The sequence below is a fragment of the Trichomycterus rosablanca genome, chromosome 3 (assembly GCF_030014385.1).
Source record: "Trichomycterus rosablanca isolate fTriRos1 chromosome 3, fTriRos1.hap1, whole genome shotgun sequence".
NCBI classification, from domain to species: Eukaryota; Metazoa; Chordata; class Actinopteri; order Siluriformes; family Trichomycteridae; genus Trichomycterus; species Trichomycterus rosablanca.
Genome location: NC_085990.1, coordinates 36,475,028 through 36,501,120, shown reverse-complemented (window position 1 = coordinate 36,501,120; position 26,093 = coordinate 36,475,028). Strand labels below are relative to the sequence as shown.

Below are 26,093 nucleotides of genomic sequence, written 5' to 3'. Positions count from 1 at the left end.
TGTATTTATTTAAAGAACATTATTACCAAAATTATGTGGTAGTATATACAGTGAATTCAGAAAGTTTTCAGACCCCTTGATTTTTTTAACACACTACTGGGTGGTGAATTTAATTTTAAATTGATATGATTGCCTAATTTTACCCATTAATCTACACCTAATCACCTATCCCAACAAACTACAAACACGGTTTACTACAAACAAATAGATTTTTCACAAAAGTGTTCATACCCTATCATGTGGTCCTGCAAATTGTGTTCAGGTGAATTGTATATGCTCTAATTATATGCTCTAATTATTCTTAAGTTGTGTCTCCACAGTGAATTGATAGGACATAGTTTGGAAAGGCTCACACCTGGGTCTATAAAGGCCCACAATTTAAAATCAGGCCCTTATGACAGAGTGACAAAATGGAAGCCACTGTTGAGTAAAAGACAAATAACAACAGCTTGAAGTTAGAAAAGTCTCTGGCAGCATAAGGAAAAAGATTATCTGGTCTGTCGAGAGATAAAGTTGAACTCTGGTCAGAACAGCTAACACTATGTCTGTAATAGTGAGCAGCAGGAACAGGGAGAATGGTAAGACAAATGGATGCAGCCAAAAACAGTAACATCTTTTAAGAAAACCTCCTCCAGGGTGCATGCAAACTGTTCACCTTAGCATATAGCCAAAACAACACTGAATTGGCTTTAGGACAAGACTCTAAATGTCCTTGAGTGGTCCAGCCAAGCCCCAGACTTAAAACTCATCAACTATCCATAAAAGACCTGACAGTTCAGATCACACTTGCCATCCAATCTGACAGAGCTCGAGAGGATCTGCCATGGAGAATAGGATAAAATGTGCAAAGCCTGTAGAAATGTATCCAAGAAGACCTGTAGCTGTAATGGCTACCAAAAGGGATTCTGCGAAGTATTGAATAATGGGTCTGAATACTATTATGAATAAAATGATAAAAAACACTCCAACTTTGTCATGATCAGTAATTAAGTATAAATTGATGGGTAAAATGGGAATTATATCCATTCATAATCAAATCCACAACACAAGGTGCACAAGGTGCAAAAGGTCAACGTCAATACTTTCCGAATTCATCATATATTAGGACATTGAGTATACATGTTAGAAGTGTTATATATAAATTATAAATTGTATTTATTTTGTTAAGCAAAAAATGCTGTCAACTTACCAAAGGCCGGGGAATAGGTTTCTGAGGTTTTTTAGATCCAAGTTTTTTCATGGCATTATAATACTTTTTTTGCTCTTCAGTCATGAAGATGTCTTGTCCTCCTAAGTACACAAGAACTCCACTGTTATTATTATTATACAGATGTGAGTTTACTCTAAACTCATGTTTGTTTATTAAGATTTTAACGTCATGTTTTACACTTTGGTTACATTCATGACAGGAACGATAGTTACTCATTACACACAAGGTTCATCACTTCACAAGGTTATATCAAACACAGTCATGGACAATTTAGTGTCTCCAATTCACCTCACTTGCATGTCTTTGTACTGTGGGAAGAAACCGGAGCTCCTGGAGTAAACCCACGCAGTCAAGGGGAGAACAAGTACACTGGGGATCGAACCCAGGACCTTCTTGCTGTGAGGTCAATTTACAACCGTGCTACCACTCATGTTAAACAAACCTGTATAGTTTCCATGATGATTTAAACTACAGAAAAATTGTGCTAATAAAGCGCTGATACTTATCTTCCGTTTCTGTTGGTTGAAGTTGTCAATGATCACACCAATGAAAAGGTTCAATGTAAAGAATGATCCAAAGATGATAAAAATCACAAAATACAGATACATATACAGGTTGATCTCCTTAACCGGCTGCTCGTCCACCTGTTGTATTGGAAAAGTATACACTTATTTTAATTGTAATTATTCATCTACTAACATTTATATTCTTGTATTATATTTATATTCTGTAAAGTAAAATATTTAAATCTGCCAAAAGTTTTGGAAAAATATGAATTTTTTGTGCTTATATGCAAATGAAAATTAATGTAGCGTCACCGCTAGGGGGCTGCCACGGGCTTTGCCCTTGCGGCCATGCTGTCCGTGCTTACCGTGGCCGTGTAGCCCAGTGTTGGGGCTGGGGTGGCTATGGTGAGGGCTGGATAGGCAGCCTTTATGTTTGTCTGTTGTATGAATGTATGTGTGTATGAATGAGTGTCTGTCTTAATCCACTGAGTGAACTGCCAAGGGCCCCGACGCTCTCCTTCCTACTCGCCGGCGCCACATTATGTTTATTTGTTTATTAATTTTTTTTCCAGGTAATGGCCATTTAGATTTAGGTTTCAATACATTACAAATAATGACTTATAAGCAGACCCCTTAAAATAAATAAATAAATAAATGCATAAATAAATAATACACTTACAGCACGTGAATCAACAGCTGCATACATGATGTCCATCCAGCCTTTAAACGTAGCCTTAATAAAGATAAAACAGGGTAATGTTTTAACACACTTTTATTATTAATCATGAATAATGCATTTTGAATTACAGTGTAAATGTAGAGGAAGCACTAGGGCAGAAAGGTGGCACAGTAGGTATTGTAGGTTTCTTATAGTTTTAGGCTCATGGTGACCTCCTGTAGCTTCCTCCTGTAATCTCACAGTCTGTAAGGAGGTTGGCCTGAAGCCATGTTGGTATTTAGGCTACTCTAAACTGCCTTAAGTTTGTGAATAAGTGAGTGGATGTGTGAGTGAGTGGAAGTGTGTAATGCTCTCTGTCCAGAGTGTATTACTGCACTGTGAGAACTGTTTCTTGGTAGACTTAATCATCACTGTGTCCTCATGTAAAGAAAGTATTTGCACTCTTAGTTGCTTAATAAACCAATAAACCAAATGTTATTGATAATTGGGTTTAATTAGATTACTGCCAGCTCTGCTGAATCAAAGTGTCACTCAAACAGAACATTTTTAGCATGTGAAGAGGCCAGTAAGTCTGAACACGCAGCAGGAAGAAAATCACTTTGGAAATTCTTTAAAAGGATATAAAAGCTGTGAATTTCTCTAAGGAACTGCAGGCTTTACTTGCCTCAAAAAAGGTCAGCTGTCATGCAAAAATGACATTCATGAAGGATCTTGGCCTTCTGGGATAATGTTTTGTGGACTTATCAGTCAAACCCTTAACTTTTTGATAGACTTATCCTGTCACATCGAGCCTAAAGTTACCACAGCATTCCACTATAAATCCATACTAACAGAAAAACATAGTGCTGCTGGTATGATGTTATAGGGAAGTTTGCCTGAGTAACTTGCTATAATGAATGGAACCACCAGATGCAACAGGATTATGTAAAAAGACAACACTAATATTAAACAAAATAAAGGTTTTGAGTGTCCAATTTAAAGTTTTGACTTGAAACTTAAATACCAACCAATGTGGCAGAATTAAAGCAATTCTTCAAAACACTGTAGGTAGAATTTCTATTAATTATTAGTTATTAAAGATCCCAAAATACTTAGTGTTTGTAGTTGTAACTAATAAGTGGCACAATCAGTTATCAGGTTAGAAGAAAAAATTACTTTTTACTGTTGGATCACTTTTTTTCCTTTTTTGTGTTTAATCACATTGTCTTTGTCTTATATTACATGTTGTTTATGAATGTCAAATTAATAAGTGAGACATGCAAAATTAAAAGTAATCAAAAAGGGGCAAATATATTTTTTCTATTTTATTTATGCATTTATGCAATTTTTCGCGCAGTCAATTTGTCTTCCTCTGCTGGGGGATCCCTGATTGCAGTCAAGGTGGGTATATTGCTGCTGACGCCTCCTCCGACCTGCGCACAGCCCTTAGCGGAACCCTTTTTCACCTATGCACTCTGCACAGGTGCCTCTCTATCTGCCAATCAGGGTCCGTACACAGCGTTAGTAGACCCCACCCACATAATCCGGTCATCCTGCCCTAGCAGAAATGTGTCTGCTGCAGGCACTGCCAATAATGCCTGCTAGAAGGCGCACAGCTGACCGTTGGGAACGCTGAGTTTTGAACCGAGGAGTTCAGAATCTCGGCACTGGTGTGCTAGCGGAATATCCCGCTGCGCCACCTGGGCGCCGGCAAATATGTTTTAATGACACTGTAGTAAATAAAAATTAATTAATTAATGAGAGGGAAAATAATTAAGTTAATTACAAAATATTTATTTAAATAAAACTTTTTTGTTAAACTTTTATCCTCCAACAAACACATATGAGTTTTAAGCATAAAAAAGATTTCTGAAAGTTCTTTTAGATTAGTTTACACTTTTAGTTAGGTGTAAACAGAAGAGAACAGGCCACACTAGCTCATATGAATGAGGTTGTAATAGACAAAAATGGACTTGCGTTAATGGATGTATTTTTTAAGAAAGGGAAGGGGAGCCCTCTTTTAGACTGAGTGAGTGCAAGAAATCACTACAGTTGGTTGTTTTTTGCCTTGGTTATCAGTAATTACAGGGCTTTTGTGAATGGCCTGAGACTGCCTATTTCCAGATGCAAATGAAAGGTTTGTATCGAGTCGAGTCAGAAGAAGGTGATGGAAAGGAGCTAAGTGACTTGTTGCTAGGCTACCATACCAACTAAGTTAAAATGAAGAACGGAGTGCATGCACTCTTGCTGAGAACAAAATTCTGTATAATGGCCCCAGTGGTAGCTAAAAATAAAGTTCCGCTGACTTGTTGATTGATTCGTACTCATGGACAGGCAGAGGCAGGCAGCGACAAAGTGCAAAAAGGATAGAAAGAACGTTTCAAACTGAGCGCTCCGTTTGTTTGTGTGTGGGAGGGGTGCGTGTGTGTGTGTGGGAGAGAAGGAAACTGTGAGAAAAAAGGTCACACTCACCACTTGAAGTAATGCAAGGTAGCCAGCACCCACATTGTCAAAGTTGACTTTTACTTTAGTCCAGTAGTATTCGGTTTCGTTCATAGCCAGGCACTCGGACTTGTTGTTAACGTGTGAAGCATTATAGACTTCACCTGCGTGGTTGATGCAGCGACCAAATTTTCCAGCAAACAGGTTCACACCCATGATGCTGAAGATAAGCCAGAAGATCAGACACACCAGTAGGACGTTCATGATTGACGGGATGGCCCCGATCAAAGCATTCACAACCACCTGGTGTTCATATACAGAGAACAAACAACGATCAAGGACTTGTGACATCCAGTTCTATATGTTCTATTGCTGTATGTTATAAAAGCAGTATATATTGTGTTTGTGCAAATCTATAACAACATTGTTGATTTAATTATTGATTTAGATGGTCATGTGCATCCATTATTTAATTACACTGAATATATTCAGCACATTGCAGGATTACATCTAAGTTCTTACATTTTACATTTAAATTTTTGGCATTAACAGTATGTTGTCTAAGCAATTGAGGGTTAAGGGCCTTGCTCAAGGGCCAAACAGTGGCAACCTGGCAGTGGTGGGGCTTGAACCAGCGACCTTTTGATTACTAGTCCGGTACCTTAACCACTAGGATACAACTGCCCTAATCCTTAAAATGGATTAACATGTCAAATATTTTACTTATAGTAAACTGATCTGTATGACCATCCAAAACAACTTTATTAATACTGGGTGGTGGTAGAGCATATTAGAAAAGAAAACAGGGCAGCAAAACATACACAACCAAAGATGAGAAATCTGGCAAATACATAATAAAATGTGCCTATTTATTTAGTGTCTAATTAAAGTAATAATGACTGTTTACAGAGAAGTGTTTATTCCATTTAGCTGGAGATAAATAACAATATTACTACTACAACCATAGGCAGCTTTGAATAAATATTTTTTTATTAAATGATTAAAACCAATTAAAATGTGCTAAGTTTGGCTATAAATGTAAATTTATGAGACAAATCTTTATCTGTAATGGTCAGTTTGTCAGATAAAGAAGTGTTAGAGAGAGATCTAAGAACTAACTGATTCTCTGATAATGATATGGCACTTTCTGTTCTCATGTAAACACGACAGTGTGCCCCAGGCTTTTGCTGTTAACACTCTGTGATGTGTAGTTGTATTTGTCAGACGTACAGCAACACAGGGAACTCCATGCTTCTTCTCTTTACTGTTACACAACATGCAAATCCATTCTCATGAGCTAGGCTTTCCTCAGTCTTTTGGTGGCTGACACATATGGTTTACAAACTGCCAATCATCAGTGAATTAAAGCTAAATAACTAATGCTCAAGATAATAATAAAGGCTCAAGTTTAGATTTTAATCATTAAACAAAGAGGACATTGCACTGTTGTGCACAGATAAAAGAAGCATTAATATCTAATACTGACCATAAATAAATAATAAATAAATAAATACAGAAAAAATAAAGGTCTTTCTTGATTGTCTAATGATCTAATTCCAGGCTTGGGGGTGACTGCTTTCAAAATATCAGAATTAGTTTTTATAATACTGCCAGAAAAAATAAATACAATAGTTTATGGTTCACCTTCAGGCTTGTTTCAAACATTGTGGAATGTTGCATAAAATGATTGTTTATTATATATTGATAGAATAATACTGATGCAGTAATTATAAATTGCAATACTGTCAAGACATTAATTTTATAATAAAAATCCTCCCTAGTATAAAAATATGAAGGTGTCAGATAAGTCAGACAGTAAATTAAATAGATCAAACATGATTAATACCTAAACGAACTGTGAGAATTACACATAGAAATCATGAGTTTTGCAGCGTGTGTTTTTATTAGTATATTTTTGTTTAATTTAAAGCCCATTATTAACTGCTACTTAGCTCTCCTGTATAAAGTTGTATTTTTCTGAAGAGCAGCTAAGAAACATCATTGCACAGACAATGAAGCTTAAAGAAGGTCACTAACTACCCTCTTTGTTATACATAAGCTCATAGACAGCCATGATTTGCTAGTGTTTAAATCAGTATGGGATCGAGCTAACAGTTAACAGTTTACTGTTGCAGCCAAAAAAGTTGTGATAGCAGTACTAAAAATTGTGACAATACAGTCTAAATTAAAGTTGAAATCTGAGAATGCTGACTAGATTTTGCTGGTGGATGAAGATGAATTGTTTGTTCGCTTAATAAAGGGCTTGTCAGTGATTTCTTTTTTTAAAGAAAGCTTGTATATTTGACAATGTCTTCTATTCTTAGAGCTGCAAAATAAATGTTCAGGACAATATTCTTGGTCCCTGTGGTTGCCCCAGATGTCAGGCACTATTCAACCAATCAGCACAAGGAGGCATTCTAATTACCTGTCACTTATGTTTGCATCAGCATTCTGTGCCTCTGTGTGTTCGGAGGGAACTCCCAGGTGAGGAGCTGAATTGAACTGGTTGTTGGCTTACAAAACATGCACAGGTAGCTTACTTAAAAATCATGGACATTCCCTTTAATAATAATATAGAATAATCAGTATATTTTAATGTTACATGCATGTTTGTTACAATTTGTTTTAGCACAATGATTATTTTAACTTATTTTTAGAATTTACATCAATTGTAGTGATTCTGTAATTTTTTGGAAAAGTGGAAACATGTATTTAGACAGAGGACAGAGAGGTGGCAGATGGAGACAGAGAAGAGAAACTCTTACCCTCATGCCTTCAAATCTGGATAGAGCTCTTAGTGGCCTGAGAGCCCTGAGGGTCCTAAGTGATTTGATGGCAGCCAAGTCAGAGTAGCCTAGTGTGCTAGCTACGAGGCTTATTAAAGACACCTAAAAGGGACACAGAGAGTGAAAGAAACAGAAAAGATAGAAATAGAGTATTAGCAAGCTGATAAAACTTGCCAGGCAATGGGCTCCTGCATTACCTGTAAAAGTGAAAAAGGGATTAATCATTCTGGCTCCTGAAGGAAACAGACAAACAAAGGTGATTAAATCATTTAAACCAACGACTGTATTAGGGGTTTCCTGGGTCCATGTATCATCAATTCTGTTAAAAATGAACAAAATATAGGTAAGTTCTTGTGGTCCTCAGAAAGCTTTGGTGAACCTGGGAAGGAAACATTTTATTAAGAAGCCTTACAATCATCTATCTACTGAAAGCAAGACAGTGGGCTTAAGCAACTGGAAAGTGGCACTTTACAATCCTTACCCTCATCCCAGCAAAGCGAGATACGGCCCGTAGCGGCCTCAGTGCCCGGAGGGTCCTTAGCACACGCACAGGGCCAATTTGTTCATAATTGAAGGCTCGTGCCAACAGGCCAATCACTGAAATCTGCGTAGATTGAATTATATGTTGTTTAGTTAGTGCTGTGATGATGTTATTTACAAAATATTATACATATCTTATAAGACAGCTATACACAACATGTATATACGTATATTAACACAGAATATTGAGTTTTCTTTACATAGCACATGCTGACCTTTTAATGAATTTTCAAGATTAAACCATGTTGCTAAAAATAGAGTGAGTTCCTTGTTTGTTGCCTTGCACTTCTATATATTATTAAAACAAGGGCATATTTAAGCTCACAGGAAACATTTAATATAAAACTGCTTATATTATATTATCATAACAACTTATGAACAGCACAAAAAGCCTGTTTTGGGAATAAGGGAGAAAAACCTTGGCTTATCTTTTCACCACTGTGGTTTAAACTAACACTGGAGAATCATTTAGTCTCATGCATAATATTTGCAGAGATATTAAACCAGTGTGGGTTGGTAAGCCTATATAAAAGCCAGTCTGTTTTTATGTGTGTGTACACAGCGTGTGTACTCTAATTGGTTTCTTTATAGCTTTATCAATTACAGCCCACACATAAATTACACCATTTTGTATTATGCTTTATTATATATTATTTATTATATACTACACTTTATTATATAACAATTTAGGCTATTTACTACTTTTTGGTCAGGTACACAGCACAGGCTTTGTGTTACAAACATACACTATTACTCTATACTGTATATGTAATAAACCCTACACACATTAATATGTATGAAAACATGTTGTATGCATACAGGGGATACACAGATTAATGACAACCCATTATAATATATTAACATTACAGAGTTAATAAGAAGGATAGGGCAGTCAAGTGAGATCTCGAGCTTGTGAATTTGAATCTCAGCTCTGCTATAAGACGCCTACACGCAGACATGATTGTCTAATATCTGCCACAGACACGATTGGCTAACGTATGATGGGTGGGAGGGCCAAAAGGATTCCTCATCATTGCTGCACAAAGATGGAAGATAATGGACAGCAGTGCGTGACTCTCCATACACAATACTGATTCTTGTGTGAACCAGCCTCATGCAGGAAAAAAAAGAGGTTGACAACTGCACACTCAGAGGAAATACTTTTTTCTATCATCTTAATCGACTGCCCCAAATATCTAGTGGCAAAAAAAGTATCTGTCCTTCTAAACAATGAAAGAAATATACATCTAACAACCAACAGAACAAAACATTGACTGACAAAGACTATAGATTGCTGCCTTAAAAGGAAAACACTGAACCTCCATGCCATTAACATAGCCAATGTGTTGACATGGTGGTACATATAAACAAACATGTTGGAGGGGGCGTGTGTTCGCTATGTCTATCATCAGGAAATAAATGCATAAATAGAATAAAAAAAAATAGAAGTATGACTGGTTGCTCTCCAACACAGCTTGATTATGTTTTGAAATGCTGACATACGAGTCCTAAATGGCTGGACCAGAAAAACACAAAAAAGAACGCCCCTCCCCCACCCACCCCCATTTTTAAGACATAAGGAAGGTAAAGATGTACATTATGGTAATTTTACTCTAAACCATTTCATGGGGTTTATTAATGCCGAATACTAATTTTGAGATTGGGAAGGTCAAAATGTGCCTAACTTAAGTATGGAGTTTATTAAACACCCCATTAATATTTATAGCAATATATATATATAAAATGCTGGAACATCATTTAGAGTGTTTGCACCACAGGTTGCACCTGGTCATGTAAAAATGATAACCATGCAAATAAATCCAGCAACCCATAACATTATAAATCCCCCATCTAATTTTTCCAACAGTCAGTATGGGATGAGGCCGTAATGTGGTTTCCTCAAAAAATTACCTCCACGTAAATGGGGGGTATATTTTAAAATAATTAAATATTTTATATAGCTCAAGGGGCCAGTTTTGTGCACCTTACACCACATTTTTTGTGCATTTGTGTTTTTTGGAGGGGCATTTAGTAACTAGCCGGTAAAGTGAATTGTAAGCACTGTTACTACTGCAAATGTATTTTGTCTACCTGTATGCAACTCTTCTAGTTTTTGTGACTAATGCACTAATTTGGGCACCTGTTATCTGGGGCCTTTGAAAGACTTAATTAATGTAAAATCTCAATTATCAAGTGACATCAAACAACTGATATATTTTACTGCTCAGAAAATTATATTTAGCATTCATTAACATAGTGCTGAGAAAAAGCATTGCCACTTTCTCAATTTATTTTATTTTAATTTCCAAACTTTTGCATATTTGTCACAGTTATATGTTGGGTTATGCAGCAGGACAATTATCTGAATTACACAAGCAAGTCCATCTCTGAATGGCTCAAAATAATCAAAATTAAGATTCTGGAGTAGAAGAGTCAACGTCTTGATTTGAATCCCATTGAGATGCTGTGGCAAGACCTTAAACGTGCAGTTTATGCTAGAAAACCCAAAATGTAGTCGAATTAAAACAATTCTGCATAAACAAGTGGGCCATATTTCCAGCACAGCAATGTAAAATACTTAACACAATCATTGTAAATGTTTGATTGCAGTTGTTGCTCGTAAGGGTGGCACAACCAATTAGAATATAATGCCTTTATTTGTCATATATACATATACAGGTGTACAGTACAACGAAATTCTTTCTTCGCATATCCCAGCTTGTTTGGAAGCTGGGGCCAGAGCACAGGGAGTTAGGCATTGTACGGCCCTGCTGGAGCAGAAAGGATTAAGGGCCTTGCTCAACGGCCCAACAATGGCACCATGGCAGAGCCAGGATTCGAACTGTCAACCCTAGGCTGTCCCACAAGGCTACCACTTTAACAGTTATTATGTTTAGCGGGGTAATTTTGTCTTCACATGGGTGACATATGTCTCTTCGATAAGTGGAACATTCATTTAAGCTTCATACTGGTGTTGTCATTATCTTATATTAAAATGAGTTTAAAAATCTAAAACAAATCACTTATCAAAAATAGCTGAACTCTGTTGAATGCCAAATACTTTTTCAACACACTGTAGTACATTAACAATGAATTAAGGAATCATTCATTTACTAGAATATTAAGATAAAAAAAAAAAACATTGTAAAATTTTACTTACATCAACGATTAGAAAGTCTAGCCAGCACCAGTAGTTGGTAAAGTACTTTTTAAAGCCATATGCGAGCCATTTCAGAACCATTTCCAGAATGAAGATGTAGGTGAAAATCTTGTCAGCAAACTCAAGAACAACTTTGGCTACTCTTCTTTGTTCAATGTAAATGTCTTCAAATGCCTGTTAACAGAGTAATGGTCAGAGATTAGAGAGAAAGACAAGGGAAAATTGTTAGGGACAGATTTGTTTATGTGGGGTGCTTGAATAGTTTTCCTTTTTTTATTTTTAATATTTATCAACCACTTTACACTGGTTAGGGTTGTGGTAGGCACAGGTTGCACTGGTAAACACTAGGCGCATGCAAGGCAGAAATACTCTTTACAGGATTCCAATCCATTATAGGGCTTTGACCACCCTTAACATTCCTCTTTGCTGGAGACAGAGCCTGTTATGAGCGTGTCTGCTTAGATGTTTAGATGCCGGTCAATAGCAGTCTCAGCAGTGGTGGGCTAGAGTAATTGACCGCTACACCATCTCAGCATCTATGATTTTTCAAGCCAATTTAAACACTGTGTCATTTTATTTTTTGATTCCTTAATATTTGTACTTTATTAACTTATATTTCTCATCAGAAGCACCTTCAAGAAAATTAAATGGGATTGTATTTTGATATCTGTGTTCATCATTAGGCATCTTTCCTAATCTGTAAGTAAGCTTGCATTCAGAACACTTTGAATACTTCTGGTTTTGATAAAACTGCAATGTTATAGTCATTCACTTATACCACAAACCACATTGACTTACCACTGCAAAACATTAAAATGTCCCTGTTGTCTAAAAAACCTTCACATAAACTAGTGCACAGTACATTTAATACTCATAGTCATAAAGTAAGCACTACACTTGTGTTGCATCAGTTTCAGCCAAGTTTGCTGTTTTCTGTCTCTTGGTGTTTTCCGCTTACTTTTGCTTTTACTTCTGCTTTTGTGTGATCATTCAACTCAGTCTGAAAGAGCAGGCGTTTGCTGAGGAGGTGTTGGTAAATGCCACCAAAATACCAGCCAGACTACCTCTCCTGGAATGCAGGCCTTCAGACAGGCCAGTGGCATTAGCCTCTCTTTGTGAGTCAGTCAACAACAAAAGGCACTCCTGCGCTGTTAAGAACTTCAGCACAGTAAGAAAGTTAAAGGTTGTGCAGCACCACACAGTAGTGGTGAACTTTTTTTGGCTGTGACATTTGTTGACATATTTGTGTATCATTCCTTAGAAGTGGTAACATGGCAAATGTGTTGTGCAGATCAGTCACTTCCTGGCTGTGATCTCGACATGGTCTCTATTTCAGCATCTTTGAAATCCCTGAAATCTCAGTGCAAATCAATCACTGCTGGCAATTTCTGGGGAAAATGGAAAGCACAGCATCTCTAGTTGCCCACAGCATCTGTTAAAGCTGATTAATGTCAGCGTAGAGTTGTGCTTTCATTACCCTGTCGCAGCTGCCCCATGGAGATGCCCTGATCTTGCAAGTTGACCGCCTAGTGGGCATTCTTGTACCCCTAGCTGGCTAACAAAAAAGGTGCTGACTGTGCCAGGTTAAGCCTTATAATGAGGTTTGGGGCAGTGGTAAAGGTTCTGAGCTAGTGAGTGGGGAATGGGGAGTTTATTCCCAAAGAGAGAGGCCAGATGGCCACTGTTGGGCCTTATTCATGGGACAGAAGTGATTTTAGGAGCCATCTAAATTTAAACTTAGCATTAAAGTCAATCAGACTAACTAAAGAATTATACTGTAACTATCCATTATATGAAAAAGAACAAGAGTCCAGACCTTAACCCCCTGCACTGTTTATGATAAGCTTTAGGACTCCAGGACTTATTGCTCAAGTTTATTGCTTAATCTTACTATTACTCTTGTGACTAAAAAGAAGCAAATCCCCGCAGCTGTGTTCAAAATCTAGTGGAAAGCCTTCTAATATTCAGGGTTGTAGATTTAAGACTGAGGTCAATAATTCAAGTTCCGCTAAGTGTAATGTATGAGTGTTGTGGAATCAATGCTCACCAGAGCACCACTGCTTAGCAAGATCATGAAGATGATGAAGGTTTCAAACCAGCTATGTTCCACTATCTGATAACTGGTTTTCCTGAGTCGCCACCACATCCTGCCCAGACCTGCACTGGTGTTAATATCACAGCACTGGAAATGACGGATGCACACTAGAAAAAAAAAATCTTAGCATCAGTTATTTAACTTAACTTAAGCATAAGTTACTGTAAACTGAGAGTGCCTGAGATGTCTTACATAAGCCTTTTGTTTCACATAAAGCTACATGTTTTTAATGATCAGACAGACTCCGTCAGCGAGACACGGCTGTTACGTGACATGATTTCAAGTAGCGTCAATGACTCTTTAAAAGCCTCCTATCTATAACAATAGGTCGCTGGTCTAAAATCACATTTGAGCCTCCCCTGAGCATCCAAGTGTCTCCATTACCGGCATTTGAGCTTCTCCAAATTAACTTATTGCCTGTAAACTTAATAACGGGATTATGGTAGCAGGGTCTTTTCAATTCAATTTGTACTGATGCTCCAGTTTACTGTAGGAAGCCATAGACATTTTAGCACCCCTGCATCATCATTTGTCAAGCAATTAACAGCTATCAAAGTTAAAATCAAGCTGATGACAAAGGCAAGAACAGAGTTACCCAGACTGATCCGATTTGACATTAAACGTGATGGACATAGACTGCCAGTAGATTACGAAATGCTTATTATGACATCCATCCTGCCATGTTTCATGTTTGTCATATTAGGAGCTGTTTGCTTAGCTGAGCAATTTGACACCACAAATCTGACAATGAAAATGCTAATGATGGTTAACAAAATGCTGATATATAAATATTTCCTAAAGGAATGCATTTTACTTTAATTAAATGTAGTTTTAAACTTAACAGTAGATGTATCACGCAAAGCATCCTTTTGGACCTGACTTTTGACTAATTCACTCACTCACAGTTAAAAAGCAGAAGTCCACAAGAGGGAGCTTTTTAGTCACACTGTTGCTTTGCATTGTTGACATTGTATGCCCTTAATATTTAAAGTGTTAACGGCTTGTGTTAGTAGCTGCTGGTATTGACCACTATTATTCATCATTTATTTTTAGTAACCACTTTATCTTGGTCAGGTCTGCAGTTGGTACATACATCCAGGACAGTGTGTCAATCAAAGTTAAAGTTAAATGTATTTGTATAGTGCTTTTTACAACAGACATTGTCTTGAAGAGACTTAACAGAATAGAATAGAATGAATAGACTGCCTTTATTTGTCATATATACATATACAGGTGTACAGTACAACGAAATTCTTTCTTTGCCTATTCCAGCTTGTTTGAAAGCTGGTGTCAGAGCGCAGGGTCAGCCATTGTACGGCGCCCCTGGAGCTGAGAGGGTTAAGGGCCTTGCTCAAGGGCCCAACAGTGGCTGCAAGGCAGAGCTGGGATTTGAACTCTCAACCTTTTAAATGAAAGTCCAAAGCTCTACCCACTAGGCTACCACTGCCCTAACTAGAATCCAGGACCAAAAACCAGAAACATGCAATGCGGTGTGTCACTTACATTCACTCACTTACACAGACGGTGACTGAAGGCAAAGATTAAACACAAGTCCCAAAGATCCATGTTTCTGTGCGGTACCCACTTTACCAGCTGCACCACCAGACTGCTACTTTAGGAATTATGTTACATTAATCTCAGGGTCCTCTGATGTTTCATATCACACTGCTGGTGTTTTGGAGGCCCTTCCTAATTCACGGCCGTGAAAATCGCGTCACATACCGTGAAATGAGCCATTTCTTGTGAAATATGCAATCTGCTGTGAAATGTAAAATTTAAGATTTGTATTTAGCGTTTTTTTTATTCGATACGCTACACGAATGAAAAATGCGGCGCAATATGCAATATGAGGCGGTCCTACAGCATCCTACAGATAAAACAGCATCATAATTAAGTTAGTGTAACAGACTTTTCTGTGCTTGTTCCTTTTGGAATTTCATAGTCAATTAAAAAGTGTACTACTCTACACACATAATCATCTCTCTGTAGTCTGTGCTGCACCTCAAAAGAACAAGCCAGTAAAGTGTTATGCTCCCGATAGTTTGTTTGTGTACAGTTTATTTCTTACTTTATAACTCATCAAACTCTAAAGACGCTCGGTTACATTAGTAATCGGGTTGGACAAAACTGAGTTTAGAAAACTCTCAACTAATTCTGAGGTGGGGGGGGGAGTTGTGGGTCAAAACACAGACAAGTATTTTCATCTTAAGGTAGGCTGTGCTGTGTATTGTAGCTTCCATTGATTCTATCATTAAATTTATGAGTGATATTTAATGACTGCTGGGAATTGTGGCACTTTTCTTTAAGAGTCCGTAAAATCTGTGTTTTTTTTAAAAACAAGGTCTGTAAAATTAAGCACAATTTCTCGTGAATTTAGTAGGGCTCTAGCTATAGCTAAATGCATGACAAACTGCCTGGATAATCTGTGTAATTTCTTTTAGCAAGTGTTCAGTTTGGCATCAGCACTTACATTGATTTGAATATACAGATACTATTTTACTGTAATCTGTTCTATATCTATTTAATTTACACTAAAATAAACCCAATTGCTGTCTAAATAACATGCACTGTTTGGTGATTGGTACTGTTTGAGTACATCTGATCTAATGCACGAGCTGATAAGTTCTAAAAAATTGAATATGGAGTATCAGTCATTGAATTACTATAAGCTTGTTTCAATTCCTGACACAGGATACACCACTTCCTACCCCTTAGACCTTTCAAATATCATTTCATGGTATGTCTTATATTAAATAGGGCTTCAATTTTTGGCAACTCAGGTTTCTAGCAGGGTTGTGATTATAAAATATAGTTATTTAATGACTAAAAACACTGAATGCAAATGATATCTTGTTACATGTCAATATGCTTGATGGTGGCTTTATGACAAACTTTGTTATCCAGTCGTCTGCTCTTATGAGACATACTTACCATCGGGAAAGCAATTTTCAGGGTCCATGTCCTCCTCCGCCATCTCTGAGTATTCATCTTCCTCCTCTCCAGGCTTCCTGATGTCAATTGTGCTACCCTCTGATAGGCTGATGTCGTCATTCTGAAAGCCAAGAGAACCAATCAGTCCACTGATTACATAAGTAACACTTCAAAATGACCGTTTTAACAGACACTTCTGCTGAGAGGTAGGAACTACTGATTTCCAAGTTTATCTTTTGTTATTTATGTTATTCTAACTAAATAAAAAATATTTTTATACCTAGAAGTTTTTCTAAGATTATAAACAAAACTCTTTAATCTATTTTAAAGTACTTCATCCACAACAGCTGATTTAATCCTGACAGTTACATGGCTACATCAATTATCATGTTTCCTCAGTGGTGACCCACATTAGTTTTTGTGTTTCTGTGATTTATTTGGTGAATTTAATAATCCAGTGTAATTATGTAAATAACCTTTGTGTGAATTATCCCAAACAACTGACACATGAAGACAGGAGGGCTCCAAGTGCCCAAGCCCTTGTTTAGGTACTAACTTTTTCCTTTAAAAACCTGGCAAGGGCAAATATGAAAAATAATTTACCAGACCTACTAGTATAGTTCTTAAATTAATGTAAGAATATGTTGAAAATAACTGGATCCAGATGTCAAAGATGTGCTTTCTTTTTAAAACATACTTTGCTCTAGACTGAATAACTAACTGTACAATGTTAAACACCTGTTGTCGCAATAGCAACCTGTCATAACACAGGCAGGATTAAACTGTTATGTTTTACACAGATTGCATAAAATAAAACAATTACAGCATGTGTGAAAGTGGGAAAAATTGCTGGTTTGCTATAATGGAGAAATGTGGATTCACTAATGCATTCACTTTAATAAAAATGCCAGTTTCAACACCTGAAGGCACTTTAGTGGGAAACCCTTTTTGGAGTGTAAACACAAAACAAAACATTACAGTGGGGGTGTGAGGTGAATGTTTGGTATAGCACTACTATTTTGGAATTTCCAAACCAAAAATGTTGATGAAAAATTCTTAACATTTATTATACTGTAGTCTTCGTCTCACCAAAATAAGTGCATGGAGCAACTTCCACATTCAATTAATCTTGCCTCTCCCTTGTATTATTTTGCACATACATTAAGTACACATAAAATGAGTGATAGCACTGATCATGATCACTATATATGTATATATACACATCGATCAGTCATAACATTAAAACCACCCCCTTGTTTCTACACTCACTGTCCATTTTATCAGCTCCACTTACAATAAAGGAGCACTTTGTAGTTCTTCAATAACTGACTGTAGTCCATCTGTTTCTCTGCATGCTTTTAGCCCTCTTTCATGCTGTTCTTCAATGATCAGGACTCTCCCAGGACCACTACAGAGTAAGTATTATTTGGATGTTCTCAGCACTGCAGTGACACTGACATGGTGGTGGTGTGTTAGTGTGTGTTGTGCTGGTAGGAGTGGATCAGACACAGCAGCGCTGCTGGAGTTTTCAAACACCTCACTGTCACTGCTGGACTGAGAATAGTCCACCAACCAAATATATTCAGCCAACAGCGCCCGTGGGCAGCGTCCTGTGACCACTGATGAAGGTCTAGAAGATGACCAACTCAAACAGCAGCAATAGATGAGGAGTGTCTAATAGAGTGGACAGTGAGTGGACACAGTATTTAAAAACTCCAGCAGCGCTGCTGTGTCTGATCCACTCATACCAGCACAACACACACTAACACACCACCACCATGTCAGTGTCACTGCAGTGCTGAGTATGATCCACAACCTAAATAATACCTGCTCTTTGGTGGTCCTGTGGGGGTCCTGACCATTGAAGAACAGGGTGAAAGCAGGTTAAAACAGTATGTAGAGAAATAAATGGACTACAGTCAGTAATTGTAGAACTACAAAGTGCTTCTATATGGTAAGTGGAGCTGATAAAATGATTCAGTACTTAGTATACACTTTAGGTAAATTACCCTGTACTATGTATGTATTTTTATACATTGTATGATCACACTAAATTAAGAGTTATAAAGGAGTCAAAATCATTTAAAAATAATAATAATAATTATCATCAATAATGACACATATCCTATTTAATCTAATCTTACGTTTCAGCTAAGAATCTGATAACATTCTCGGTTGTAGCAGATACATGCTCACATTACTGTACAGTAAAATTCAATGCTATTAAGATTTATACAGTGCAAGACAGTAACACAATAAACTTCACACAAATCTAATAGACACTAGTACATTACACTAATTATCAACTCGGAAGAGAAATTGCTTCATTATCACAGTACCTACATTACCATTCAGACTAATTCCGCTGAAGCTGGCACTGTTTCAGAAACTTTATGGCAGCGTGGGATCCCAATTTTGCTACATATGACTTAGTAAGCACATCCATTGCCTTTTTTCGAAGTATTTAGATTTATAGTTTATTTATTTAGGTTTGGGTTAGCACGTGTCTATATGCATCTTAGAGCCCTGCTCGGACCGGCATCAAACCTCGGTTTGGACCCATCGTGTTACCCTTGCCTCCAGCCTGAAGTGCTCGCATGAGATGAACGCTATTTGGACTATTGTGTAGAAGCGCAAGAGTGCTGACATGAGTGTCTGATGAAACCTAATACACCTCATGCTCTGCCTTGTTTGTGAGACCCTGTGGGTGACTGTTCTGCCCTGTGGCTTTCCTGGCACAATAAAAAGCTAACACCATGTCAACACGAGTAGACAGTGCAATGCTGCATGCAGGCTAGAACTTGGCTTGGAAGGGGAAGAACAAATATTCTACAAGCCAAAATGGCCTAATGTGGTAAATGTTTGAATATCTTCTGTGCCATGAAAAATACTCAGTCCCTAGTTGAATACACATAGTAGAGATTGAAATTGAATGTTTCACTAACATTAAAACAATCTAAGGTTAAACAATCACTCATGCGTATTGTAATTACATTACTCATTGCATTCATTGATAGTCAAAAGCTCATTCATAAATTTTTTTGCTTTTGATTCACAAGAAAAAGATCTAAAAAAAAAAGTCCCCTAAACTTGAAATCTTTGAAACGCGATGCACTTCATAGAGAAACTTGTATCCTTAAACTCTGCATTTTCCTTAACCTCAACATGTTCAGCTTTTTTATTTATTTTTTATTTAATTTCAAATTACAATGAACAGCTGCTTTGTTCAGCGCTTGGTTTGAGCGGTGCGGTAAAACATCCTTCAAGTGCAAATATAAGACGAATCTGCATTTGTGTGGAATAACCATCAAATTCACTCTGAAAGCTCTACATGTATAATTTGTTTAGCTGTATTTTCCTCCTGTTTCACTTTTAAACTTGTGTTATAGCTCGGGGTTCTGAAAAATTGTGAGAATCAGCTTTTTCGAAAGAGTCTAAAACGCTCATCGTCAAAAATAGCTTGATGTGACTTAATGTACTAAAAGAATGACATAGAAACACTAAACCTCTCTTAATTATTATTGCTCATATGTTCTCTCCACTAATGAAATTCCTTGCTCTGTGTTTTAGTACAGTAAGTCATGTTAAGTTTTGTGCACCACCACACTCCAACGGCGCAGCCAGTGCAAAAAGCGTTTTTGTCACTTCTTATGTGAATTACTGAACTCGCTCAGGAATCCGGTATTCCAAGATCAAGCATCTCCCTGATTAAAAAGTGTAAAGAAACAATGAAGAAGTAAAGATAAAGTGCAGGTTTTTATTGTACTTTTATATTGATTTTAACTGTTTTATATTTTACTTGTGTTATTTTTAATAAGTGTCATAAACAACCCCATTATTTTACATTAGCCTACAATATATGCAGTTCCACTGGACCACGGAACGCATTAACAGGTTACATCCCTATGGGATACCACTGTACATTTAGGGCTATAATCAAACTGAACCTCCAATCTACAGAGCAATACAACAACATCCCAATGGCACGTAATATAAATGAGCACAGTCAAGTTCAACATAAAGTAGACAAAATAAAGTAGACAAAATACAAAACTACAGTTACAGTCCCTAAGTCAGGCTGTCCCTCTAAGCCCAGTAAAAAATTATGAGTGACAGAAGTTAGTGGTTGAGAATAAAGCCAGTTGTTATGGATCAACTATATCAAAGGGTTATGAAGGAGTGTAAATTATATTAATGTGCAGATTCAATCTAATAAATCACTATTGTCACTGTAAAATATGGTGGTGGTAGTAGCATGAAGTTATAGGGATATTTTAGGAAGCATGGACTGAAGATGAGTTTAAGCACAAAGACCCAACAAGTAGTACCAATACAACACTAAAAAGGAATGTAAGAAAATTAAAAATCTATGTCCTTAAGTGATTGTATACAACCAAAAAAATCATCTGCCTTGTAATACATAACAAGTGATTAATATAAAGCAATTTGTAATACAAAGCTTGAAAACATAGTGTTGGTTTGGTGAGAGACAACAAACAAAGGAGTACAGGAGAAGACTGGGCAGCCATGGAAATGATGTGCATCCTTGCTGACAGGCTGCTGTGTCTTGCTTTCGCATTAAAGCAGATGGAAATGTGGTGTGGCAGTGCCACACTGGAAAGGGTGAAGAAGGTTAGAATAAGCTTTAATCATCACCAAAAAAAAAAAAAATTCTCATTTATGTACTTCTAAGCCCAATTCAACACTGTACAGTTGTTATATTTTGTATAAAAGCACCAGACAAATACGTGAATAATTATAATAAAAATAAGAATAATATCTCTTATTATAAAATGGCTTGCTACATATCAAATTAAAGTTGAACAAACCAATCAAGCAATAATCTATCCATTCTTTTACTTTCTAACTATTACCTATGGATCATGATACTACATTTTGAACATCCCTTCTATTGAGAACAGGACTGAGAAGCAGTGACATCAGAATATCTCATTAAGCACTTACCTGTCCACACAGGTCCACTCGAACAATAAGCAAAAGCCTTCACCAAGCCAACCTTAATTGAAAAGCCACACACATATACTGAAGGCTTTGGGGATCAGTTTTCATTTGCTTCACTTTACACTGAGAGGCAAATGAAAACTCTCCCATTGTACAATTTAATGTGATTGATTTGTAATGGAACACGCATGCTGAGTGCACTCAATAGAGCAATAATAATACAACACAGCACACATGATGATATCAATGCCGGTCAAACATAGGAGCGCTCAGACTGTCCTTAGGGTAGGTCACTGTAAGTGAAGTCACTTTTAAGTCTTTTTTATCCACAAAATCAAATGCAACCACCAGTTAACAGTTCTGGCTTATTGGCAGGACACGCATGTGTGAAATTCTAGCCTCAAACCTGGTAGTGTTTCATGGGAGTTTACATTCCATCACTACTGACCAACACAAAAGCCCTATTAATATCTCTGCAGGGGGCATTGGCCTGTTGCATGCCATACACCTCTGGTGCCTAATGAAATCAGATCTTCAGAAATGTATGGTAAGCTGTACTTTCTTACAAGGTCTTTGACATGCAGTATTAGCAGTATTTGAGGGCACCCTGCCAAAAAGCTGCCAGAGATTATGGAATAAAACAGAGAGCAAAGTAGAAAGCTGCAAACAATTTTGATAAGAAATCCTACCACTTAAATCAGGTTTACCTTGACATGGAAAAAATTTGTCAGGGGATTACTCCAGAGCCCGTGTGGAACCATGTAATAAGATATGAGGGGTTGCACAGGATGGGCATTGCAAAACAGGGTTTGCTACATTATACAGCACTAACAATTCAATAAGGCAATTTAATCAGCATATAGAATTGTACACTTGGTACACTCACACTTATCCTCATTAACTGTTTTACTCTGGTCATTGTCACAAAAGTCCATCAAAAGCCATTTAATCATGTTTACTAGTCCTAATTTCTTTCACATGATAAAAAAATATCTTAAAACGATGGGCACTGTTTATACCACCTTAAAAATAATATAGCATCTCTTCCATCGGTAAGGACTTTTCTTTTATTAGATGGCATATAACATCGTATTGCTCAGCCTTATGAAGAAAATGTCAAACTTCTCACAGAAAGAAACCAGAAGTTAAACCCATCATGCCACCAATAACCTATTAGGAATAACGTGGAATTGGATTGTGTACTTTTCTTGTCACAAAGCCATAGCCATGAAGTGAATAATGGGGGAAGGAGGGGGGGTTCCTGCCATTCTAAAGCATTCCTGCCATCAATAACTGATGGGAACACTGACGGATCCTAACATTACACAAAGCTAGTGAGTGGAGTATGTTTATTTATCATTTTTTCATCAGTATTTTGGGGGTGACAATCTTAAGCATATCTAAATGTTGTATATTGTGATTACAGCCTTGGTGTATGACCAAATGATCAAAATGTACTTAGCAGTTTGGTAAACATTAGTTTTATTAGGTAAATACAAATATATGATGGTGTTCAGACCTCTGAAAAAATTCTTCTGATTCTATAAAACTGTTTTTTAATAACAAGTTTAATACATCTGATATTATCAAGTAACACCACAGATAATTAAAACAAGAAGAGAGCTCAGGAGTTGGTTAAAAATATGAATCCTGAAGTTGCTTGCAGTGACATATTCCTGCCAGAGAGGGCTCTAAATACTCAAATCCTAAAAGATTACATACTCAAGATTTAATATACACCGACCAGGCATAACATTATGACCACTGACAGGTGAAGTGAAACACTGATTATCTCTTCATCACGGCACCTGTTAAGAATAAGGATTTGAGCGAGTTTGACAAGATGCCAAATTGTGATGGCTAGAGGACTGGGTCAGAACATCTCCAAAACTGCAGCTCTTGTGGGGTGTTCCCGGTCTGCACTGGTCAGTATCTATGTGGTCCAAGGAAGAAACAGTGGTAAACCAGTGACAGGGTCATGGGCGGCCAAGGCTCATTGATGCACGTGGGGAGCTTTTATTTTTTTAAAGATTAAAATTATCAGTCAGAACAGATCATTTTAGATTATTTAAGGTATGCTGAGCAACAGACTGATGAGCTTTAAAGTATTTTATAAGTAAAATTGCAAGATTAGGCTGTCCATGTGTTTTTAAAAGTATTTATTTGTGTTAAAGGTATTTTACAATTTTAATGCCTTTATTAGCATTGCAGTGTTGAATGTATGTTGCAATTGTAATTGTATGTTGCATCGTTTTAGAGTTTTTTATTTATTTATTTATTTATTTTTTTTTTTTTATAATTTATTCATTCGTAATCAGGATGGGTGCATGACAGGAATACACCTTAAACAGGTCATCAGACCATGGCAAAGCTTTAAACACTCACTCACTGACTGACTTACACCTACAGGCAATTTAGAATAATAGCTAAATCTAAAAAAAAACAACATGCAGACATTGGGTAAAAATATCAACTTCTTCTAAAGTATTTAATTTAGCTGAAGAATAGCTGCAGACATATTCTGTAATGTAAATGTTAATAGTTTTGTGTGGGAGTGTGTGAGCGTGTGTTTGGATATCATTATATCCATATTTTACAATTATTAAAGTATTATATTAACTGGCAAATCCAATCCTAAATCATTTTACTTTACCTTCACCTCAACCATTGTCAAGAGTGTTACGACTAACCCTCAACAACAGGCTGTACAGAATCAGTTTATAAACCTGTTATACTAAAGCAGTGGTTCTCAAACTGTGGTACGCGTACCACTGGTGGTACGTGAAGCAGCACGAGGTGGTACGCCAGATAATCTCGGAAAAGTAATAATATGCAACAAAAAAATTAATAATTTAATAATTATAAATAAAAAAATCTGTATAAATCATTATAAATAAAAAGTTATCAGTAAAGTTATAAGTAAAGTTATCAGTAGCTCTCTTGCTTTTGTCAGAGCAGATCTGCATTTGAAGCTCACTGATCTCGTTCCTGACATCACAAGGCTGCTCCGCTAAACACGCGCACTCACTCACATGCTCAGTGCTAACTGCAGATATAGTGATGGGTCGCTCATGAACGATCCGATTCTATTGAACGGATCTTTGAAATGAACGAAAGGAGCCGAGTCATTTATTTCTGCACACTTCTTATTGGCTGTAATCCACCCATTCAGCTTCCATCAGTAGAGGAAATTGATCGTAAATTGTAATAAAAGCTGTTTATTGTCGATATTCAAATCCGAAACACTTTCAGTATCGCGGAGAGCGAAACACACACGAGCACGCACACACACACACACACACAGAGAGAGCTGGTAGTATAATGACAAATAATTGAGAGATAAACTATAAACTTGTTTAATTCTGTTAAATCTGATTATTTCATTGTGCTTATGTTTTAAAGCAGAAACAAACACAGTCACATCTCTATACAAGAGAGGATTTTTCTGAAACTTAATGAAATGCAACCACAGTCTGTCTCTTCCCTGTAGTTTTGAAATTAAGCTTTCTAATTTAAGTGATGTTTGAATTAGGCCTACATTTAATGCAAATTCAAATTTGATGTTAATATAGGGCGTCTTATAGTTTACCTAGTAGCGCGATGAGTCACTCTTTGAACGGCTCTTTGAACGGCCAAAAGATCCGGCTCCCGTCCCGTCGAGAAGCCATAATTCCCATCACACACACACACACACACACACACACACACACACATATATATATATATATATATATATATATATATATATATATAAACACACACACACACCTAATTAATTTGTGCCATATGTGGTTCTGTGATGAGAAACATAGGTGGTACTTGGAAGTTTTGGTTTGATAATGGGTGGTACTCGGTCTAAAAAGTTTGAGAACCACTGTACTAAAGCAATTGTTAAACGTACATCATTGTGTGAGTGGTAGACTACACAATACAAAAAACATAAATAATGCAATCACATAATCAGATTATTTAAAATTATGGTCTTTCTATTCAGCATTCCAGCATTGTGGACAGAACTGTATTCAGCAGATGCTGTTTGGGACACGCCCACTGTACATCCTGCTTGTTTACGAAATACACACTTCTAATTTGCTGAGGCATCTACTTATGGCGCCATGGTTCGTCTAGCAAAATAATCCTTTTGCAGATTAGCTTGGTGGCTAATGTACCTTTCCTACTTTAATCATTACATACCGCAAATGCACGGCCTCAGAACTGTGTAGTAAAAATAAATCCCCTAGTCTTGCATTACATGTACAGTATATCCTTCTACCTTTATAATCTTAATAAAATATGTATAAAGTCTATTTTAGAGCATCTAAATAAATTGCTTTGTTACTTTTAGTGACTGTGTAAATGTAATATGACTAACGAATTAGATTTTAGTATCTACAGTAAAGTTACAGTTGCAACTCTTTTTTCTATGTGACATTTAATTTGATTTTTTATTTATTTTTATGCATTTCCCCCAATTTTCTCCTAATTTAGTCATACCCAATAACACGATTGCATTTCGCTTCCTGTACTCCTGCTGACCTCCGTTCCTGACTGCGGGAAGTCTGCACCTCAGACACATGTGCAGTAGCCCGACTGCTTTTTTCTTCTGCATGAGACAAGTTCATATGGGGATCATTTTATTTTTACATTTTATTTTATTATTTAAAATGTAATTACTGATTATTTTATGTATTTAATAAAGCCACCTTCTTTCATCTGCTTCATTCTCTTCAGGGTGGTGGTAAATCCAACCCCACTTGAAAATACTGGCCAGTGGGAAGAAATAAGCCCTAAACCCTGGGGCTC

At 36.9% G+C, this 26,093-nt stretch overlaps 1 protein-coding gene across 1 annotated transcript in view; it reads right to left on the bottom strand.

Annotated features, from left to right (window-relative positions):
* Positions 1–26,093, bottom strand: part of scn5lab (sodium channel, voltage gated, type V-like, alpha b) — a 163,616-nt gene that overhangs the window by 6,881 nt on the left and 130,642 nt on the right. Inside the window, exons 17-24 of the mRNA XM_062991231.1 lie at positions 16,329–16,449; positions 13,350–13,504; positions 11,303–11,476; positions 7,582–7,704; positions 4,847–5,119; positions 2,396–2,449; positions 1,717–1,854; positions 1,190–1,294 (exon numbers count right to left, since the gene is read on the bottom strand). Coding sequence (XP_062847301.1) covers positions 1,190–1,294; positions 1,717–1,854; positions 2,396–2,449; positions 4,847–5,119; positions 7,582–7,704; positions 11,303–11,476; positions 13,350–13,504; positions 16,329–16,449 — 1,143 coding nt within the window. The remainder of the gene's footprint in view (positions 1–1,189; positions 1,295–1,716; positions 1,855–2,395; positions 2,450–4,846; positions 5,120–7,581; positions 7,705–11,302; positions 11,477–13,349; positions 13,505–16,328; positions 16,450–26,093) is intronic.